Below are 19,240 nucleotides of genomic sequence, written 5' to 3'. Positions count from 1 at the left end.
TGTCTGATCATTTATCACCACTAAAAAACATCTGTGTGTTTGTTTCTGGCCAATTCTAGTTGTACCATGTTTATTGTTGGTCTGCTGTACTGTTTTGTTCTGTGTGCTCACTGCTTGTGTTCATGGTGTTTGTAAAGCTTGTAAAAGGTGATCAGTTAGAATGATCTGATGTTGCATCTGTGATGTCTTAATGCTTGTGACACAAGAAGACTCCTTTTTATTTCTATAAAAGAATTCTTTTTTTAACGGGTATGTTTGTCTGTGTCATAGTTAGCGTTTCCTTTATCTATGACCAAGATTCTAAGATGCTCCAGTGTCATGATTTATGGTTTTTATACATTTTTCTGAACAGAAGAGTTAAAAACACGCAGTGTACAACATTTTAAACAATTCATGTCTGCGACGTCTTAAAGCACAAACCTTTTTTCATTGTAACTACAAAATCTTAAGGTGTTTGAGTGAATTATGTATTACAGTATGCTAGCATCGTTTTGACACTGAACTAGATGAACTGTTGTCATGGCAGCCAGACAGCAGTCATGATGTCACTTTTGCTGCATGCTTTCATTTGTGATGGTAGCAATTTGCAGCCAGCCTTATTTCAAATGCAGTGAACAAAAATAATGCTTGTAGAGCTGTAGCGTTTTAAATATTTGATATGTTTGCAAAAGTTAAAGCTAAAAGCTGAAATGGGATACCCAATTATGAAATAATTACCTATAAATTATAACATCCTCTTGTTGCTCTGATAACAGAAGCATTTAAATTCCATTTTTATAATTTAATTTTAAATATGCATGACAGTTTTTTTTTTAATCAAATAATTAAAGCATTGAATAAAACAATTCTCCCTTCCAATACTCCAAGATGCCACGATAGGTTTACTTCTATTTCATATTAAGCAGTCAGCTGGTCACTCAGAAGTTCAGCTTTACCTCTACTTAACACTTCGTTTTCATTGATCTAACACATTTATTCACCGTATTGTCACAAACAGATTGTATGTAATTGCAAACTTGACTATATTCAATTCCAGTCTAATAGCAGACTGGCTCAATCTTATTTCCATTTTATCCCCGTCTCAGTGCACTAAAGTCACAATAATTTTGGTCGTGCTATGGTCTCCAACCATGTGACTGTACTGTTAATCCAAGCATTTTATTGTATGGGGAATGAAATGTTAATAATAAATGCAAAGAATGCAAAATTAGAATCCAAAAAATAATGTTTTGTTTAGCAAGAACTATTAGATGGGATTACAATGATGCCAGATAACAAGTTACTGTAATTACATAATTGCATGCAAGGAAACACCAAAGTTAATGTTATTATCAAGTTATTACAAATTGGTTTTCTGTTCTCTGTTCTGTTTGTCTGAATTGAAGTAAGAAATTCAGTAATGAAATTGGGCGATTATTAATGTAATCAGGGAAGTCTTCATGTGGCGAGCAATTTTAATAATCTGAAATATTTTATTTACCATGTTGGTAAATAACTTAGAAAGAAGTGTCAAAAAGTCCTTGTAAAACTCTACGGTATTCAAGCGCGGGGATTTATTGTTCGGCATCTGATGCGTGTAACCACAAGCTTTTCTCATCTGCAGTGAGTGGTTTGTGTAAATGTAACTCACTGAAGGGAGCTACAGAACGTCAAAGCAGTGTCATAAAAGTACTTCATATATGTCATTACACTGAATGGGAGCCAGGCCACGAAGCTTTGAGTATAAGTGTGTGTGTATTTGTTTATGACAGAGTATGACAGGACATAAACAGCTTCTTGAACATTAGTTTAGACTTTGTGTTGGATGGTACAGGCTTTCAGAGATTTAGGAGGAGAACGTTAGGGTTATCCTGTATTTTTTAGAAACAAATAATAACAGATAACGAATAAGATGAGTTTGTAGTTGCCCAGTTTTACTCCTATTTTTCTATAATTTTCATTATTAGAAAATAAAAACACTGTAGTTTGTATTCTATAATCAAAATTCTTGAGCCAGTATTGTGCTGTAGTTATCAAAACAACAAATTACTACTTCTGCATTAATATCTTATTTGCATATGAAGAGTATCTTTTTTTTTCCTTTTTTAATCATGCTTCAATGGTCTGCTTCACTTTAATTGCATTGGAAAAGGTTGTTATTATTCGTATTGAAGGTTATTATCACTGAATGAATATCATATTTCAAAAATACAACTTAAGGCACTTAATTTGTTTTGAGCAAATTCATTTTTTAAAGCGAAACCTCTACATGCGTCTTGAATGCATTTTCCACTCAAGTCTTGACGTCCAGGAGACGGTTGCACAGTCAGTAAGGATGCGACTGGAACCATTACAAATGGTGAAAGCAGAGTTTGAAATGAAACTCTGAACAAACTGATAAATGAGACTTCACCCGTTTAAATGTCACCTGATACGATTTGCATCTTCTTGGTGGTTCTGTGAACATCGTGGCTTTTGCCAACAAAGGGAAGTGACATTTAAAGTTGGATATAACCTTTATAGTAATAGAAATCCTCACATTTGTCTTGGAAGAGACTAAGGATTTAGCAGGGTGATACATATACTATCTACTAAGAGCTTTCAATGGATATATTTTTCTCATTTTTTATCCTTATATAACAAAGACATCAATTGATTTGGTGAAGAATATCTGAAGTGAGAGGATGTTGCAGAAAAAAAAGAGAAAGGTGTTCACAGCATTGCCTGAGGAAGCTCCTAAAGATGGATTACTTGGAGCCAAGAAGTGTGCAAGCTGTTTTTGTCTTTTTTGGGTTACCTAAAAAAAATCCAGGATGCTTACACCCTCCAATGCATGCCTAACCTTAGTAATTATTTTTCACTGTCATATATTAATAACAAATCCTGCTCCTAGTCATTTCTCGGTGAGCAGACATGGTTTGTTTTCGATGCAGCTCATGTATTGACGTTCCTGATTTGCCACATTTTTTATTTATTTATTTTGTTTTTTGCATTTTTACACACTAATAAATCAAGTTTACTAGAAGAGTTGTAACTTGGCATGTTCAGTGAAAGTACTGGGCACTTCTCCTCTTTTACCACAGCATACTCATGTTCATAAAGAAAGTATTTCAAACCAAAAAATAAATATGCACAAGTGATTGCAGAAGGTCCTGATCATGATGGAGGAGGCAGCTGAGTGGTCTGCTTGTAGAACTGTGTGTGCGCGTGTTTGTGTGCATCCTATAATTGGGTTTAATCCATTTGTTTGAAACTACCACAGGTATATGTGTTGTGTGTTTGCATGTGTGTGGCTGCTCTGTGGGTAATGTACTTCAGAGCATGTGTGGGAGTTTGCATGGGAGCGCTGAGAGTGCTTATGAGCTGCCTGTGGAGTGTGTGGGTGTCTGTGTGGATTTGAGGTGGTTTGGTTTTTTATGACACTGGACGTGGCAACGGTTTCCATGTGGACAGATCAGACTTTATCCAGCAATGTCCTCTTCCTCCTCGTGGAGCATCACGTGAGATGTAGTTCATCCACTGTGTCCTTGTAGAAAACCTGACATTCAAAAATGAAAGCCGAGGACGCCTCTGGCTCTTGCTGTCATTGCATTGAATGTTAAACTATTAAAAGGCTTTTCTGGTTGTAATTCTTGGTTCTCACTGATGTGAAATGTTGGCAGCTACAGGAGTGTTATTTTAGACGAACATGAAAACTGTTGGATCTCCCCAACCAGGGAGGTGGTTGTCGTCTTTTAACTGTTTTTTGAGGAGTTGAAGCCAATTGCTTTTCTTACATTGATTAAAGTGAAATGCAATTTTCAGTGTGTCTTTTCTTTTGCATTCGCCAGTGACTGGAGAATCAATTTTTAATTAAATCTAATTAAATCTCTGAATTACTGCTGATACGGAGTACCGATCCAATACCAGAATTAAATTGAGCTTTACTCCTCACTCTGACAAGGATAATGGGAGCTATTCAGTTTTGCCTGTGGCAACATGAGGCATGGTTTAAACATTTCACACGGCAAAATGATATATGAATGATAAATATGTGCATTACTAGTAAAGCCTAATTTAGTTATTTTAGTAAAGCAGGATCAAGAAAAGTAAAAGAGAAACATTTTTGCTTCACTCGTCACACAGAAGGAGTGGAGGAGAATGGCCAATCTGCTTTGAGCTGTTGGAGAGGGAGGACTAACTCAAACGCTTGTTACAACCCAGACGTTGTACCTTAAAGCCGATTGGCTACAGCAGCAGAAGACCCCACTAGATGCCACTTCTGTCATATGAGAACAGACACAGGAACTGAGAGTACATCTCACTCAGGCTCAACAAAAATGGACAATAGATGAATGATTTGATCAGAAATCTGGCATCTCTTAGTACCAACTGAGCTTCATTTAAATGCCACAGTGTACCTAAGTAATTTTACTAATCGTATCCATCTCTTTATGACCAACAATTATGAATTTTCTGATAGCAATTTAATGCACCAGCCTAGTTCTAATCATCTCAATTTGGTTTCTTATACATAGCAATGAAGACACTGCACTTAAATGGCCTCCATAGTCATCAGGTCTCAATCCAATAAAGCACCTTAGGGATGTGGTCGAATGGATGTGTTGCCTATAAATCTGCATGCTGTCATGATAGCTGCTAATCTGTGCCATTAAGGAAGCTCTGAGGGTAAAATTCAATTCAGTTTTGTTTATACAGCACCAAATCACAACAACAGTCACCTCAAGGCACTTTTCATTGTAAGGTAGACCCTACAATAATACATACAGAGAAAAACCCAACAATCATATGACCCCTATGAGCAAGCACTTTGGCGACAGTGGGAAGGAAAAACTCCCTTTTAACAGGAAGAACCCTCCGGCAGAACCAGGCTCAGGGAGGGGCGGGGCCATCTGCTGCGACTGGTTGGGGAAAGAGAAGGAAGACAGGATAAAGACATGCTGTGGAAGAGAGACAGAGATTAATAACAAGTATGATTTAGTGCGGAGAGGTTTATTAAAACCATTTGAAGAGGTCTGACGGGTACTATCAAGGTGTACCTTATAAAGTGGCTGATTGTATATACATATATGTAACTAATAAATTCATTATCAGACCAATATTTGATCCAAATATGGGATCATAGCATTTCTCTTCATTTGTAAACATGTAAGGGAGCACAGTTGTGGTTGAGCCTGTGACCCACAAAGTGTTGCAGTATTTATATATTTGCAGTGGTGTCATTTCTGGGGGGAAAAATCACTATTAAGAGGGTTTAATTTCCTGTTAATTCCATAAAGTCTTTCCCAGTTTGTGAAAACTGCACATAAAACCTTTTGTATTTTTCTGATACTCCTATTTCTCTAAATTTAATTAGGAGTTGAATCCTGAACTGATGCCTTTCATTGATCTGTTGCCATGAGGAGGAAAGTAAGAGTTATGCTGCAGGAAATGCTAAATGTGTGTATTTTCTAAAGTGCTTGGTTGAAATAGTCCCTGTTAATTCACTTCACACATTAACTTTCAAAAATTGGCTCTTTTTAAAGGTGTCTGATACATTTTATAGCTGTTACAGGGTTGCTTTCCCACATAATTGTTCTCTGTGCTTCTTGTGTAACACAGTCGGTTATTGTTTAATCGTCCAGTGAGTCATCAGTCAGTCCCACACACGGGGCTATTCTCAGTACTTTAATGGAATCTGGCTGATTTGGTGAAGTAAGTCCAACAGGAAAATGATAGATAATGTGAGACAGCTTATACCACACAGCCCCCACACTTTAACACAGCACCAGTTTTTCTGTGGAATTGAAAAAACATTTTTTTTGATAAAATGTTTTGTTTTGTTTTGTTTTTTAGCAGATGAAAGGAGTATGATGCAGTTTATGTGTATATAGTAGTTTGAAGTCAGGAAGTCCAAAGTAAAGAGTGAAACTCACTGTAGATTTCCAGGATTTAATATTCTTTTCCCTGTTTGAGGCATTTGGGGAATTATACAGAGCAGGATCCCTCCCGCTCCATCTGTGCTGTGAATAATTCAGTCAACAGTGAGAAGCTGGTACAGTGTGAGCAGACGGGCATTCCCATGAGAGAACGCCTCCTGCTCCCTTAGCGCCGTGTGACCAGACACCGAAAGCTACCAACAATAATCGGCTCATTACAGACAAAGAGGACAAAAAAATTAAAATCTGCCACCATTCCTGACATGCACACATGTTTTAAGGCGAATATCAGGTGGAAATAAGCACACGGCAGGTTATGTAACTGTCTTTTACATCTAAAGAAGCAGAAGAGTCTGGTTGTTTTGTGTAGCTTGTCTTGTTGTTAAAGCAACAATTACTTAAGCCTAATTGGGGCGATGTTATGCGTAAAATAAGATCCAGATCCATATTTTTAATTTTGAACTAGAGTAGATTTGCATGATTCAGAGTTTTAAAAACATCTGGGTTTAACTTATACTGGGCCTTTATGCAGCATTGTGAAGTAGAGCTGGGCCATGTCATACCGTTCACGGTAATACCGGTATAATGTTAGGCAATGATAAGAAAATGAAATCGCGATAGAATATGGGTAAAACGCGCATGCGCAGTGCTTTTGTTTTCATACACACATGGCGGAAAAAGCATGGCGGCGATGGAAAATGAGAATGAGAAGGGCGAAAGCGGATCGTTGAATGAAACAGATGAAGCAGAATTGGTTTGTAAAATGGTGAAACTTCAGTGATGTGGAACTGGTTTGGCTTTCGTCCGGCGCTCGAAAATCTGTCAGATGTTTTACTACGACTTTGGTAAGCTATGAAGCCGCACCGCGGAGCATTACGGCTACCGTAGGCAGGAGTACTGTGCTTCAACATAATATTACCGTATTGTGTGTGTATAAGCACCCCAAAATGGCACATGTTAAGAGACATGCATATGAAGCATTTTAAAGTCAACGTTAAAGTTGTCAAACAAAAATTAATCACAAGTCATTAGAGCACATCCCAGATAATCCTCCTCACACAAAATGCACAAAATGAACTGTTTTTATTGACTTTTTTTATTCAGTACAACCCAAAAAAGTGACTGAGGCCATAAACTCATCAGGAAAGTGTTTAAAGTCCAGGAGCTGTTTCCCTAAAGACTTCTATAGAGCTGGAAGGCCCTTTGCAGCCACAACTATCACCCTCTGTCTCCCTTCCTTCAACCTGCTGGAGGTTTCTTCCTGTTAAAGGGAGTTTTTAGATATCACTGCTTCCAAGTGCTTGCTTAGAGGCAGTTGTCTGATTGTTAGGGTTGTCTCTATATTATTGTGGGGTCTTTATCTTACAGTATAAAGTACCTTGAGGTGACTGTGCTTTATAAATAAAACTGAATTTAACTACAGGTTGTCTGTGTCTGCCTTTAAACACACCTTTTTCTGATTGTATGCGTTCTGAAAAGCTGGTGGGCGGGGCTTCCATGCTCACAAACAGGACTATATTAGGGATGACATCACTGAGATATTACAAAAAACAGAGTGATAGTAAGCAAGAATTAAGTACATATGGTGATCTCATTATTAGAAGCTTTGGCCCTCTTTAATATGAACACCACCACCTGTCTAAGAGTGAAATAAACACCAGCTTGAGAAAACTAAAAAGAGCTTTAAATTGGTAAAAAGATTTGTTTTACCTGGTAAGACGATTCCCAGTGATGACAAAATACGATCGACCAGCTCCTTCTTAGCTGTAGGAATGATGTTAAGTTGATGCAGAGTTCTGTCACTGGTGTAGGCCGTAAAATGGGAAATAAACCCCACTGCCTGTCGCTGTGTCTGAGGAGATGCACCTATCAATTAGTGTTACAGCACATTGATGTTGCTACATTAATTTTGCTAGTCAAAGCCGCTGGGGTTAACAACTTTCTGGCAGAAACTCTGAACAGTGTAAAATATTACAAAAATAAGGACAAGCATAATAGTTCCCCTTTAAAAGAACAGACATGTTTTTCCTTCAAACCTGGAACGAACCTGGTTTTATTCAATCTTGACAAACACACAATAGACTGAAACCAGTGCAAGTTCGTTCCTCTTGGTGCCACTAATGGCTAAAACCAGGTAATTGTTACAGCCATTATATTGGAATTAAAAATAACAGAGAGCCAGCCATCATTGTCACTGATGGAGAAACACGTCTTCTAAGTACACTTTCTTGCCAGATGGGCTCATTATCTCCCATTTGTAAGAAAGGCAGGAGCTTGGTTTAATTGAACACAATGGACTTTTACATGTAGAGGTTTCCATGCTGAGCAGAGCTGCATTCATCATGGTAAATGAGCTCAGCAGTAATCTAAAGTCTCCCATTGCACTTGAAAACCTCTTCCATCTCTCCACTTTTGTGACTGTGCATGAAATATTGTAAAGTAAGTGCTTCTCAGATGTTTATTCTTTTATGTATTGGCTGCTGCTGAGTACCTCTGCCACCCCATCATTCATGGGCATATATCAGTACACCCATGATTCTTTGGGTCAAAGAAATGATTATGTATGGCTGGTGAAAAAAAAAAATAAATAAATAAATAAATAAATAAATTGTGGGTATTTGGGCATTTTACATTCGTCTGGCAAACTGAGTTGTTTTTGATGTCGACCTCAAGTGGACATTAAAGGAACTGCATTTTTTAAGTCAACAATAGGTAGACTGTTCTTTACAGACCCAGACCTAGTGCTAGATTTTTTATTTTACTCTGCACAACTTTTCCCGCAATTACGGTTTAGTTATTTTAATCGGTGCAGCATTTTCTTTTGTTTTTACAGTAGTCAGTGTTTGTACACAGGAAACACAAGCTAGTTGCATGCATTGTAACTCATATAGAGGCATCCTAAGAAACAAGTCAGGGAAACGGAGAAAAGACACTGATACAACTATTAGGCTACTTCATAGTTTATTGCATTGAATTTTAATGCATGCTGACTTTTACATTTTGGACTTTTGCTTGAGGAAATGTTCTCTAACTGGACCTCCTTGAGCTGTAATTGAATATCCCTGATGTAGATTGTAGATGTAGCTTTTAGGTCTGATGTTAAGTTAATACAAAATGGCCTTAAACCTGTATACTTTATAACGACCACCAGGGGGCGATGATTGGCGATGATTGAGGTTGCAAACATGAGTTCTGATGCTTTAGAAGTGTACGGGAACACGGTTTATTGATGATTTGATGAGCTCGGTCACTCCATTCTGGTCATATTAAACATGTTAAGTTCATTTTATGTATTTTTGGCATTATACATGTCACCTGGATTATCTGGGATATGTTATAGATTGTGGTTTCACAGTAAAATCTACAACTCACCAGTCACCTTCAGTTTTAAAGCACCAAAATGGAACCAGTGAAAATACTCATCCTGAAGCTTGATAGTGACATTCAAAAACAGATGGATCCCACCACAGCAGCTAGGGCCATCTTTTATACATCTATAAGTAACGATGCCATTGGTTGCTTTAGGTGTAATGCAGGAACCAATGTTTCTGGATCTGCAGGCAACTACAGGCCTGTATGTTGGTTTTGTCTCTTCTGGATGTTATCAAAGTGCAATAGTAAAATAAAGGTGTAGCATGTTAAACGCTTTATAGTTTTGAATTGAACATTGAACATTTATTCCTCATTCACTGCATCCTGGGTTCTAAATTCTTCTCACCATCACCACTGTGCACCACTCTGTATGCTCACCAGTATTCAGGGGGATGACAGAAAGCATACAGAGTGTTGCTAAAGTTTTCTCTCTGTCACAAACTTTCTCTGTGTATGAAGTGTTTGAGCGAGCAGCTTTCAGAAGTAAACTCCCCTGGTCCTCCCCACATGTTGCATTGTGAATACAAACCAATTCTGCAGCACTGAGGAAACCTTTGATTCCATTAGACACCACACTGAATCTGCTGGTTTTATCATCCATTGATCTGTTCACCAGCCAGCAGCCTCTTTGCAAAGCTCTGTAGTGTAAGACGTAATCATTCTGTAAGAACATGCGTCATACTTATTAAAAATGGCTTTAATGAGTGCCTTTAATGGCTTTAATAGGCCCTTTACTTCCATTGTAGTGTTTATGGTCTAATAGCACTTCTGGTTAGCACGGCTGCAGTCTGTTCCGTCATTAAGATGGTTGATCTATCAGGCACGATAGCTGAAACAATTCTGAATGTTTCTCATTAAGCTGAGGAAAAAAGAAGAAATTGTCCCTCAGTGTTAAACTTTAGTAGGATAACATTTTAAATTTTGACTTCAACGAGATTTTGGGATTAGTTTAGTTTGTTAACAGGATTATTCAAAACTGTGTTTCATGAACATTTCAGTAGAAATCAGGCTCGGCCCTACTTAGAACTGACTAACCTTTGAAGTTGATCTGGATCCAGACACCTTTAAAAGGGCTCTTTATCATCTTTATCAAAACCTTTAAAAGTTCAAGTTTTTTTTCCTTTATTTGACAAAACAGAGAATGAGCAACAAAATGAGGAGAAGGAGAAAATGGTCAGGGGTGGATTTGAACCTAAGACTCCAGTCTGTGGTACATGAGTTGCATTTTAAATCATATCTAAAAAAATATACACTTACCAAATACTTCATTTTTTACTCTGTGCTACAACCATGCTATGTTTCTCAGAACTTCTGTTGTCAGCTAGGTGAATTTAGAGTTCACCCAGCACCTCGTAGGTTTGAAGCATAAATTCTGTAAACCCTCCAAAAGTTAGTGACACAGTTACCAGAATAACCAGAATACGACAGCCGTCAATCAGTTGAGCTGAGTCCCCTATTGCCCTGTGGCACATGAGTTGCGCTCGCAACATGTTGGCAATGTAAATGCATTTGTCTGTGCAATTGCCTTGGGATTGAACGACTGTTTTACACTCAACATCTGGATGAATGCAAAAAAAATTCAACACATTCACTGGTCAACCAAATATTTTTGTTCCATTGTTGCATGGAGGTTTCCATCCTTGTATTGTCCATGTTTTTATATGTTTTTACAGTTATAACAGCTCACTTTAGACAGACAGTCCAACAAGCATAAGATAACCTTTGTTAGTCCCACACGTGGGAAATTTGTTGCAGTGAACCCTCTGATTACAGATGAGTTGTTCTTTGTGAAATGCTAAAAAATCTCCTGAACTGGCTGCAGGTGGTGACAGCAGGTCTCTGAAGGCTGATTGCAGCTAAATCTGGCAATCAGCCTTCATTAGTTTAACGTAAGCACAGTAAAGAAGTGGTTTAGGACAAAGATGATAGGCTTATTTGATCACTTTGATGCCACTAATGGAGAGAATAGAAAAGCATCCTGCCGTTTAACTGTCTGTGATGGCGTTGCACCTCCATGCTGATGCCAGAAGGTCATACATGTAGCGGAAGGTCATGCATTTGTATTCGTTTGTCAACAGTGCAGTCAGGATACATGTATCACCTTGGCAGGTTCATTCTGGTGTAACAAAGCCTTGCTAATGATGTTTGTGTCCAGACCTAACTGGATCTCCTGATGTGCGGCACTCAGTGCTGCCTTTAATGAGATCTGACTTGCCCGTGCGTCAGGGGGTCCGTGTGAGGCTGCACCTGAACCCGTCACTATGGCAACCAACAGGTTGCGTTTCTACAGTGACACAACCCCCTAGGGTCTCCTTCCCTCCGGTTTATTTACCTCCGTGTCTCTCATCTGCATTGTTTGTAGAAAGTGTTTTTTGTTAGATGCTAAATATTGACACAGTAATGCCACTGCACACTGACAAGTACAGATGTTTTTTTCAGCATTGTACCCCTCCAAGGTTTCAGTTAGAGCCAAAGATGTGTTCTAGCTGTAATTACTAAGAACTAAGATGTTTATGAATGTGGACATCAGTAATTTGAATTTATTTTTAACAACTGGTGTAACGTTTGACCCGTTATGCATACGCTGGACACGAGTGTGATGACAGCAGAACTTTTATTTACAACTGTGGTTTTTGTTTTGCACTGGGACACAGACACTCCCGCTCTCTGTCACATCCGCTCTCCTCCCTCTCCGACTGTCACTGTGAACATATAAAGAACTTCCACAACAAGAGTCACAATCACCTTCAGATCCCAGCACACCTGTTCACCCCGTCCCTGCGCCGCCCCGGGAGCTCACTGCGGCACCCCTCCTCTGCAGCTAGCCAGAGGCCACACCCACGCCACACATCCCCACTGCCCGACTGAGGCCGGGGCCCATCCAGCCGAACCTACTCCCCACCGCCGCGAGGAGAGGAAATCGGCCACGACCATCTGCACGCCCGGCCTATGGATCACCTTGAACTTAAAGGGCTGCAGAGCCAGATACCACCGAGTGATCCGGGTGTTGGCATCCTTCATGCGGTGGAGCCACTGCAGCGGGGCATGGTCTGAGCAGAGGGTGAATGAGCGGCCCAGGAGGTAGTAGCGAAGGAAGTCGACCGCCCACCGGATTGCCAGGCACTCCTTCTCTACGGTACTATACCGTGACTCGCAGTCCGTCAGCTTCCGGCTGATGTAGACGACCGGCCGGTCAACTCCCCTACCTGCTGGGACAAAACGGCCCCAGCCCTTTGCTCGAGGCATCAGTCTGCAGACAAAAAGGGAGGGAGAAGTTAGGCGTGAACAGCAGCGGCTCTCCACAGAGAGCCCGTTTCACCTCCACAAACGCCGCCTGGCACCGCTCCGTCCACTGGACCAGATCCGGGGCACCCTTGCGGGTGAGATCAGTTAGAGGGCTGGTCAGGTCCGCGAACCCTGGTACGAGCCGCCGGTAGTAGCCGGCCAGCCCAGAAACTGTCTCACCTCCTTTTTCGTCTTGGGACGCGGGCAGGATGCAATCGCCGTCGTCTTCTCCACTTGAGGTCGCACCTGCCTGCCCCCCAAGTGGTACCCCAAATACTGTACCTCCCTCCGTCCAACCGCACACTTCTTCAGGTTGGCCGTGTGCCCCACCTGCCTCAGAGACTCCAGCACCGTAGCCACACGCCGCACATGCTCTGCCCATGTGTCACTGTAGATCAGGGGTGTCAAACTCAAATACACAGTGGGCCAAAATTCAAAACTGGAACAAAGTCGCGGGCCAACATTAATATTTATTGAAAAAAAATCTTCCTCCAGATATAAGAATGAATCTTTTCTTATGGACTCAAACAAGTTTTGCTGAAAAACTGAATATGGAACAAGCAAAGCTTAATACTAAACAATATATATATTAGCTGTATAATACCAGTAGGCCAGCATTAATAGTAATTTGGTATGGCTTCGCGGGCCAAATGTAATTAGGCTGCGGGCCAAATTTGGCCCGCGGGCCAGAGTTTGACACCTATGCTGTAGATGATGACATCATTTAGATAGGCGGCAGCATAGGCAGCGTGGGGCCACAGCACCCGGTCCATGAGGCGCTGAAAAGTGGCAGGGGCTCCGAACAAGCCGAACGGAGTGGAGAAGGCCATCTTTTCCTTGGACTCTGCAGACAAGGGAATCTGCCAGTAGCCCTTGGTTAAATCCAGTGTCGTGAAAAAGCGAGCGGTGCCCAACCGGTCCAGGAGCTCGTCGACCCGGGGCATGGTATAAGCATCAAAACGTGACACCTCATTCACTCTGCGATAGTCGACACAGAACCGTATAGACCCATCCTTCTTCACCACAAGAACGATGGGGCTACACCAAGCACTGTGTGACTCTTCTATTACTCCCAACCTCAGCATTTCCTTCAATTCCTGGAGAACAATTTGCCTTTTATGTTCCGGAAGCCTGTAGGGCCGTGAACGCACCGTCACGCCAGGCTGCGTCTCAAAATGGTGCTCTATGAGAGAAGTACGGCCGGGTAAGGGGGAGAACACGTCGGCAAAGCACTGTTGCAATGCAGCCAGCAACATCCGCCCTCTGAGCCTGTGTGAGATGGTCACTACAATGGAGGGAGGCGGGGATGTTAGATTTTGGTGCCTCCGGCCCCAACTCATCTCTCTCTCTTATCAGGCTCACCAGAGAAGCGGTCTCCGCCTCCCTCCAGGCTTTGAGGAGGTTGAGGTGGTAAATCTGCGTGGCTCCGCCCCTGTCCGACCGTACCACTTCATAATCAACGTCCCCCACTCGCCATGTGACCACGAAGGGTCCTTGCCACTTGGCAAGTAACTTAGAGCTGGAAGAAGGAAGTAAAACAAACACTTTATCTCCCGGTGAAAATTTCCTGAGTTTCGCCCCTCTGTTGTACAAGCGTTGCTGCCACTGCTGGGCCCGGAGCAAATTCTCCCGTGAGAGTTTCCCCAGTGTGTGCAGCTTTGCTCGCAGGTCCAGCATGTACTGAACTTCACTTTTCTTAGGGCTCGGACCCTCCTCCCTGTTTTCCTTAATCAGATCAAGCACACCCCGCGGCTTTCTGCCGTTCAACAGTTCAAAGGGAGAAAATCCCGTGGAGGCCTGGGGCACCTCCTACACTGCAAATAACAGAGGGTCTAACCAGCGATACCAATTGCGTTCATCCTCGCGAATGAACTTACGAATCATGGACTTTAAAGTCTTATTCAGCCTCTCTACCGGCCCATCAGTCTGAGGGTGGTAGACACTGGTCCGAATAGATTTAATGCCCAGTAATTCGTACAGTTCCCGCAATGTGCACGACATGAACGACGTGCCCTGGCCAGTCAGTATTTCTTTCGGAATACCGACTCGGGAGATGACCTGAAACAGTGCCTGCGCCACGCTCTTCGCTGAAATGGTGCGCAGCGGCACTGCTTCCGGGTATCGCGTTGTGTAGTCCACCAGGACCAACACAAAGCGATAGCTGCGTGTACTCCGGTGAAATGGCCCGATGAGATCCATGCCAATGCGCTCAAACGGGATCTCCATCAGTGGTAATGGGCGCAATGGCGCCTTTGGCACGTCCGGCTGGTTAACCAGCTGGCATTCTGGGCACGACGCACACCAGCGGCGCACGTCAGCCCAAATGCCCAGCCAATAGAATCGGGCCATTATGCGCTCCAGAGTTTTCTCACCACCCAAATGCCCTGCCATAGGGTTCGAATGAGCCACCTGGAAAATCGTTTCCCGGCGGCTTTGCAGCACCAACAACTGTGTGCGGATCTCATTAGTGTGAGTGTCGTGGCTCACTCGATAAAGCCGATCGTTCCGCAATTGGAAATGAGGGTAAGTCCGGGCAGCGTCAGGGTGCACCAAGCGACCATCAATATCCATCACTCGGTTGGTGTCGTCCCGAGACTGCTCTAGTGGAAAATCTTCCGTGGGGTGTACAACGGGAGGCAGTGGGGCTTCTGTAGAAGTCCCCGCCACCTCCTACCCCCCAGAGTCAGTGTCGGTCGACCCTGCGGCGCTCCGCAAACGTTACACAAATTTACAGACCGCGATCGCATCCCCGCATACTGCCCCAGTAAGCTGTGGAACCCCGGCCAATCCGTGCCCAAAATAAGGGGATGCGACAGCCGCGGGCTAACCGCCGCCTTTACTCTATGCGTTTTGCCCCTGAATTTCAGCAGCAGCGACACTACCGGGTACTCGTGAATATCCCCATGCACACATTTCACCTCCACCCACTTTGCTTCCAACAATGCCCCGGGGCGAACCAAGCTTTGGTGAACCAAGGTCTGCGTACAGCCCGTGTCCACCAAAGCATGGCGAATACCCCCTTGACACCTTACCGGCACGCGGTACGTCCCTCCTGGACCGGGGGCGGGTGCTGGAGCGCCGGCAACACGGAACACCTGCCCCACCTCCATGAGCGGACATTCTCGGCGCAGGTGCCCCGGCCGCCCACACTTCCAGCAGTCCAGCCCTGGCGTCTGAGCGGCTCCCCGTGGCTCCGTGGCAGCCTCGGTGGCCGCTGGGTTCCAGTGGAAAGCAGCGGCCGGAACGGGTTCCTGGGGCTCCACCCCGCTGCCTGCTCCGTTCTAACAGGGCCGCCATCCCTCCGCTGTGTCGCCGTCACCGGCGGCCTGGGCGGCGGAATATGGCCGCCCCGCCGCGGCTCCTCACGGCTGGGTTCCGGGTTGGCCGCCAGATGGTCCTCCGCCAGCGTAACCGCCGCCGTCAGATCCGCCGGGCGGTGGCAGCGGACCCAACGAGCCGTTGCCTCAGGCAGGCCCCCCACGAATTGCTCGAGGACGACGAGATTGATCCGAGGGGCCCGGTCGCAGCCACCTCGCCCCCGCATTCTCCAACTGCCAAGCCCATGCAAACGGCCGCTCCCCTCCCGTCATCCTGCTGACCCGGAATTGACGGTGGTAATCCTCCGGGGAGAGGCCCAAACGGTCCAGCAACGCCCGGCACACATCCTCGAACACCCCCCGCAAGCCCAGGGCAAGCTCAGCGCCGCCGTCTGCGCCTCGCCCGACAGAAGCGGCAGCAGCCGGGCGGCCCATTCCTCCTCCGGCCAGTGACAGGCCAACGCCGTGGCCTGGAAAGCCTCGATAAACACCAGCGGGTCCTCCTCATCACTCATCCGGTGCAACGTCACCAACAGTGGTGGGGGGTGTGGGGGGCGCCGGCACTGGCACGGCCGCATTCCCCAGCAGCTGCCCCAGAGCCGTGGTCTGCTGCTCCGATTGCTGGCGAAGCAACGCCAACTGTTGGTCCTGCGTGGCTGCCTGTCGAGCCGCCATCGCCATCATGTCCATCATCATTTGGCCCAAGATCTGCAGCGGTTGGGCGGGCGGCTGGGCCACCGGGGGAGCAGGAGGAGCGGGATGGGGACCGGACATCGCGCCAGGGTTTCGGCATCAGTGTAACGTTTGACCCGTTATGCATACGCTGGACACGAGTGTGATGACAGCAGAACTTTTATTTACAACTGTGGTTTTTGTTTTGCACTGGGACACAGACACTCCCGCTCTCTACTGTCACGTCCGCTCTCCTCCCTCTCCGACTGTCACTGTGAACATATAAAGAACTTCCACAACAAGAGTCACAATCACCTTCAGATCCCAGCACACCTGTTCACCCCACCCCTACGCCGCCCCGGGAGCTCACTGCATCAACCCTCCTCTGCAGCTGGCCAGAGGCCACACCCACGCCACACTGGTTAATGTAATTTGTGGCCATTTCCAAAAAAGTAATATATATCACACGTTACTTAATAACTAATCTAAAATCATTTGTTACATTATTTTCTCTCTACTCACCAGGAAGAACTGAGATGTTTTATAATTATGAGTGAAACGCATAAAGATTAACCTTAGGCTAACTTCAGTCTCTTAGTCCTACAGACTGACAGAATTCCCTATTTTGAAACACATGAAAAACTCTGTCAGTGTAGAAAAGTAAAAAGTCAGATGTCACACCAATTTTATTGTAGAAATAGATACAAATAGAAATTGAGAGTTGAAGTTTGACTGCTTTTTTTGGCACTTCTTGTGTTCCCTGTTGAATATTTGGCTCTTGCTGCTCGGTTCAGGTTGGTATACATTCAGCTTTAACATCACTCTACATTCTTTGCTGCTGGCTTTGTGTTCACATGCTGATTTTGCAGATGTTTTGCAAAGAGGTGATGTCCTCTTAGCAGATAGTTGTGTTGTTTCTGGCCTGGACCCAGGTTTCCCTTAACTGTCACTGTCACTTCCTCTGAATATTTTTTTAACTCAGGAAAAGTGAAAGAGGGTGTGAATAAATTATTACCATTTCTTACAACATGACAACCTACTACATTAGATTATAGGCTAAAAACAGCTTACGTGGTCACGTTTTGATATTTAAAAATGCCGTATTTGTTTTCTAGTCTCTCCAGAGGTGCTGGGGTTTCTGACAGCCATCGGACTCTTCATCATCCTCATGACTTTCCTCTTTTGGTACCTCAACAATAAGTTGGCACTAGAGAACCCAGGGAGCCTTCAGTGCCTTGATGAATTCAGGAAAACCACTGAGCTGCAAGGTGAGCGTGCATAAATTTAAAGTGAAAGCACATTTGGTTGTCTTTATTTCACATCTGATTTTCTTTAGTGCCTTTGATCCCAGCACGAGGCCCGGCCTCTGCATGGAGGCATTTTCCACTGACACTGGCCTTTCTCAGCCCCATGCCGGGATTACTGTTACTGACAGCTGTAGGACTGTTTACTTGTCATCTGCCCATGGGGGCTTCAAAGGTTTAAAAGGTTGGTGGCCCCCGGGAGCCCACACAGGGAGTTTGCTCTACTCAGAGAAGCCATCTGCAGAAAATAAAGGGAGGCAGTGTAACGCAGCAAAGTGACTAATCTCAATGACCTTCTGTGTTGATAGATTTGGAACAGTGACTGTTTTGACAGATACATGAGACAAATATTAGAGTTCAAATTGTCACCGGTCTGTTGAAAAAACAGTTTGCAGTCTCCTGATTCTGTTTTCCAAAGATGCATGTGTTGAAGTCTGCATGTTGTAAATGCATGGAGAGATTTTTGAGTTAGTGTAAAGGTTTGCAGAGCAACCACGGCTTAGGTTATTTTAAAAGCTGTGCTGCCCCCTGCTGGAAAAAATACAAAGCTACAGTGACAGAAAACTAGCTTCACAACTTCACTTACTGCTTTAATCACTGATCAGTTACACTTTTATTCTCTGCTTTATTGTGTTTCTTTTCCTAATTTTAATTATACCCTCACTGAGCATGTGCATCACATTGAGAAATACCTTCTTCTAATTGAGAGGACGTGTAAGTGACCACTTACAGAGCAGGGGTGTCCAACTCCAGGCCTCAAGGGCCGGTGTTCTGCAGGTTTTAGATATCACACCTGAATCAAATGATTAGTTCATTAACAGACCTTTGGAGAACTTAAGACATGTTGAGAAGGTAATTTGGCCATTTAAATGAGCTGTGTTGGATCAAGGACACATCTAAAACCTGCAGGACACCGGCCCTCGAGGCCTGACTTAGAGTTTGAATATTTAAGGATCGCAAAGATAATTTTTTTTTTAATTAACAAATTCATGACAGGCATAGCAGTCATGAAAACATAAAAGACAGATATCCATCTGTCTTTTATGTTTTCCATGAATAGTTATCAGCTGTGTAACAACTGTGCACCATGGCAGCTTCATTATTGGAAATAATCTTCATTACTGTTTAAACAGCCTCCACTGTGACTTCAGGTTGCTGCACACGTTCAAAGTTTAGACTATTGAAAATCTTGGTTCACTCAATCTTAATCTGTCCTCCGTGTGGAATCACACGTTTGCCTGTTTAAGGGTCTCTTAAATGGTATTGTGAAAACGCAGCAGCTTTTACTGAGACGCCCTCGCCTTCCTGCAGTGGAAGGCAAATTGGCTCTGGCAATTTGTGCTTTTGTGTTCAGATCACGTCCATTAGCTTTTGTAAAACACACCTGTTACAA

General features: G+C 43.7%; 1 protein-coding gene across 7 annotated transcripts in view; it reads left to right on the top strand.

The window, feature by feature from the left end:
* The window catches only part of syt14a (synaptotagmin XIVa), a 53,818-nt gene that overhangs the window by 13,264 nt on the left and 21,314 nt on the right, over positions 1-19,240 (top strand). For all 7 annotated transcript variants that reach the window (XM_005477605.4, XM_019349220.2, XM_025901172.1 and 4 more), the window contains exon 3: positions 17,659-17,811. In XM_005477605.4, coding sequence (XP_005477662.1) covers positions 17,659-17,811 — 153 coding nt within the window. The remainder of the gene's footprint in view (positions 1-17,658; positions 17,812-19,240) is intronic.

This window comes from Oreochromis niloticus, linkage group LG19 (genome assembly GCF_001858045.2).
Source record: "Oreochromis niloticus isolate F11D_XX linkage group LG19, O_niloticus_UMD_NMBU, whole genome shotgun sequence".
Lineage (NCBI taxonomy): Eukaryota > Metazoa > Chordata > Actinopteri > Cichliformes > Cichlidae > Oreochromis > Oreochromis niloticus.
This window is presented reverse-complemented; position numbering and strand designations above follow the sequence as displayed.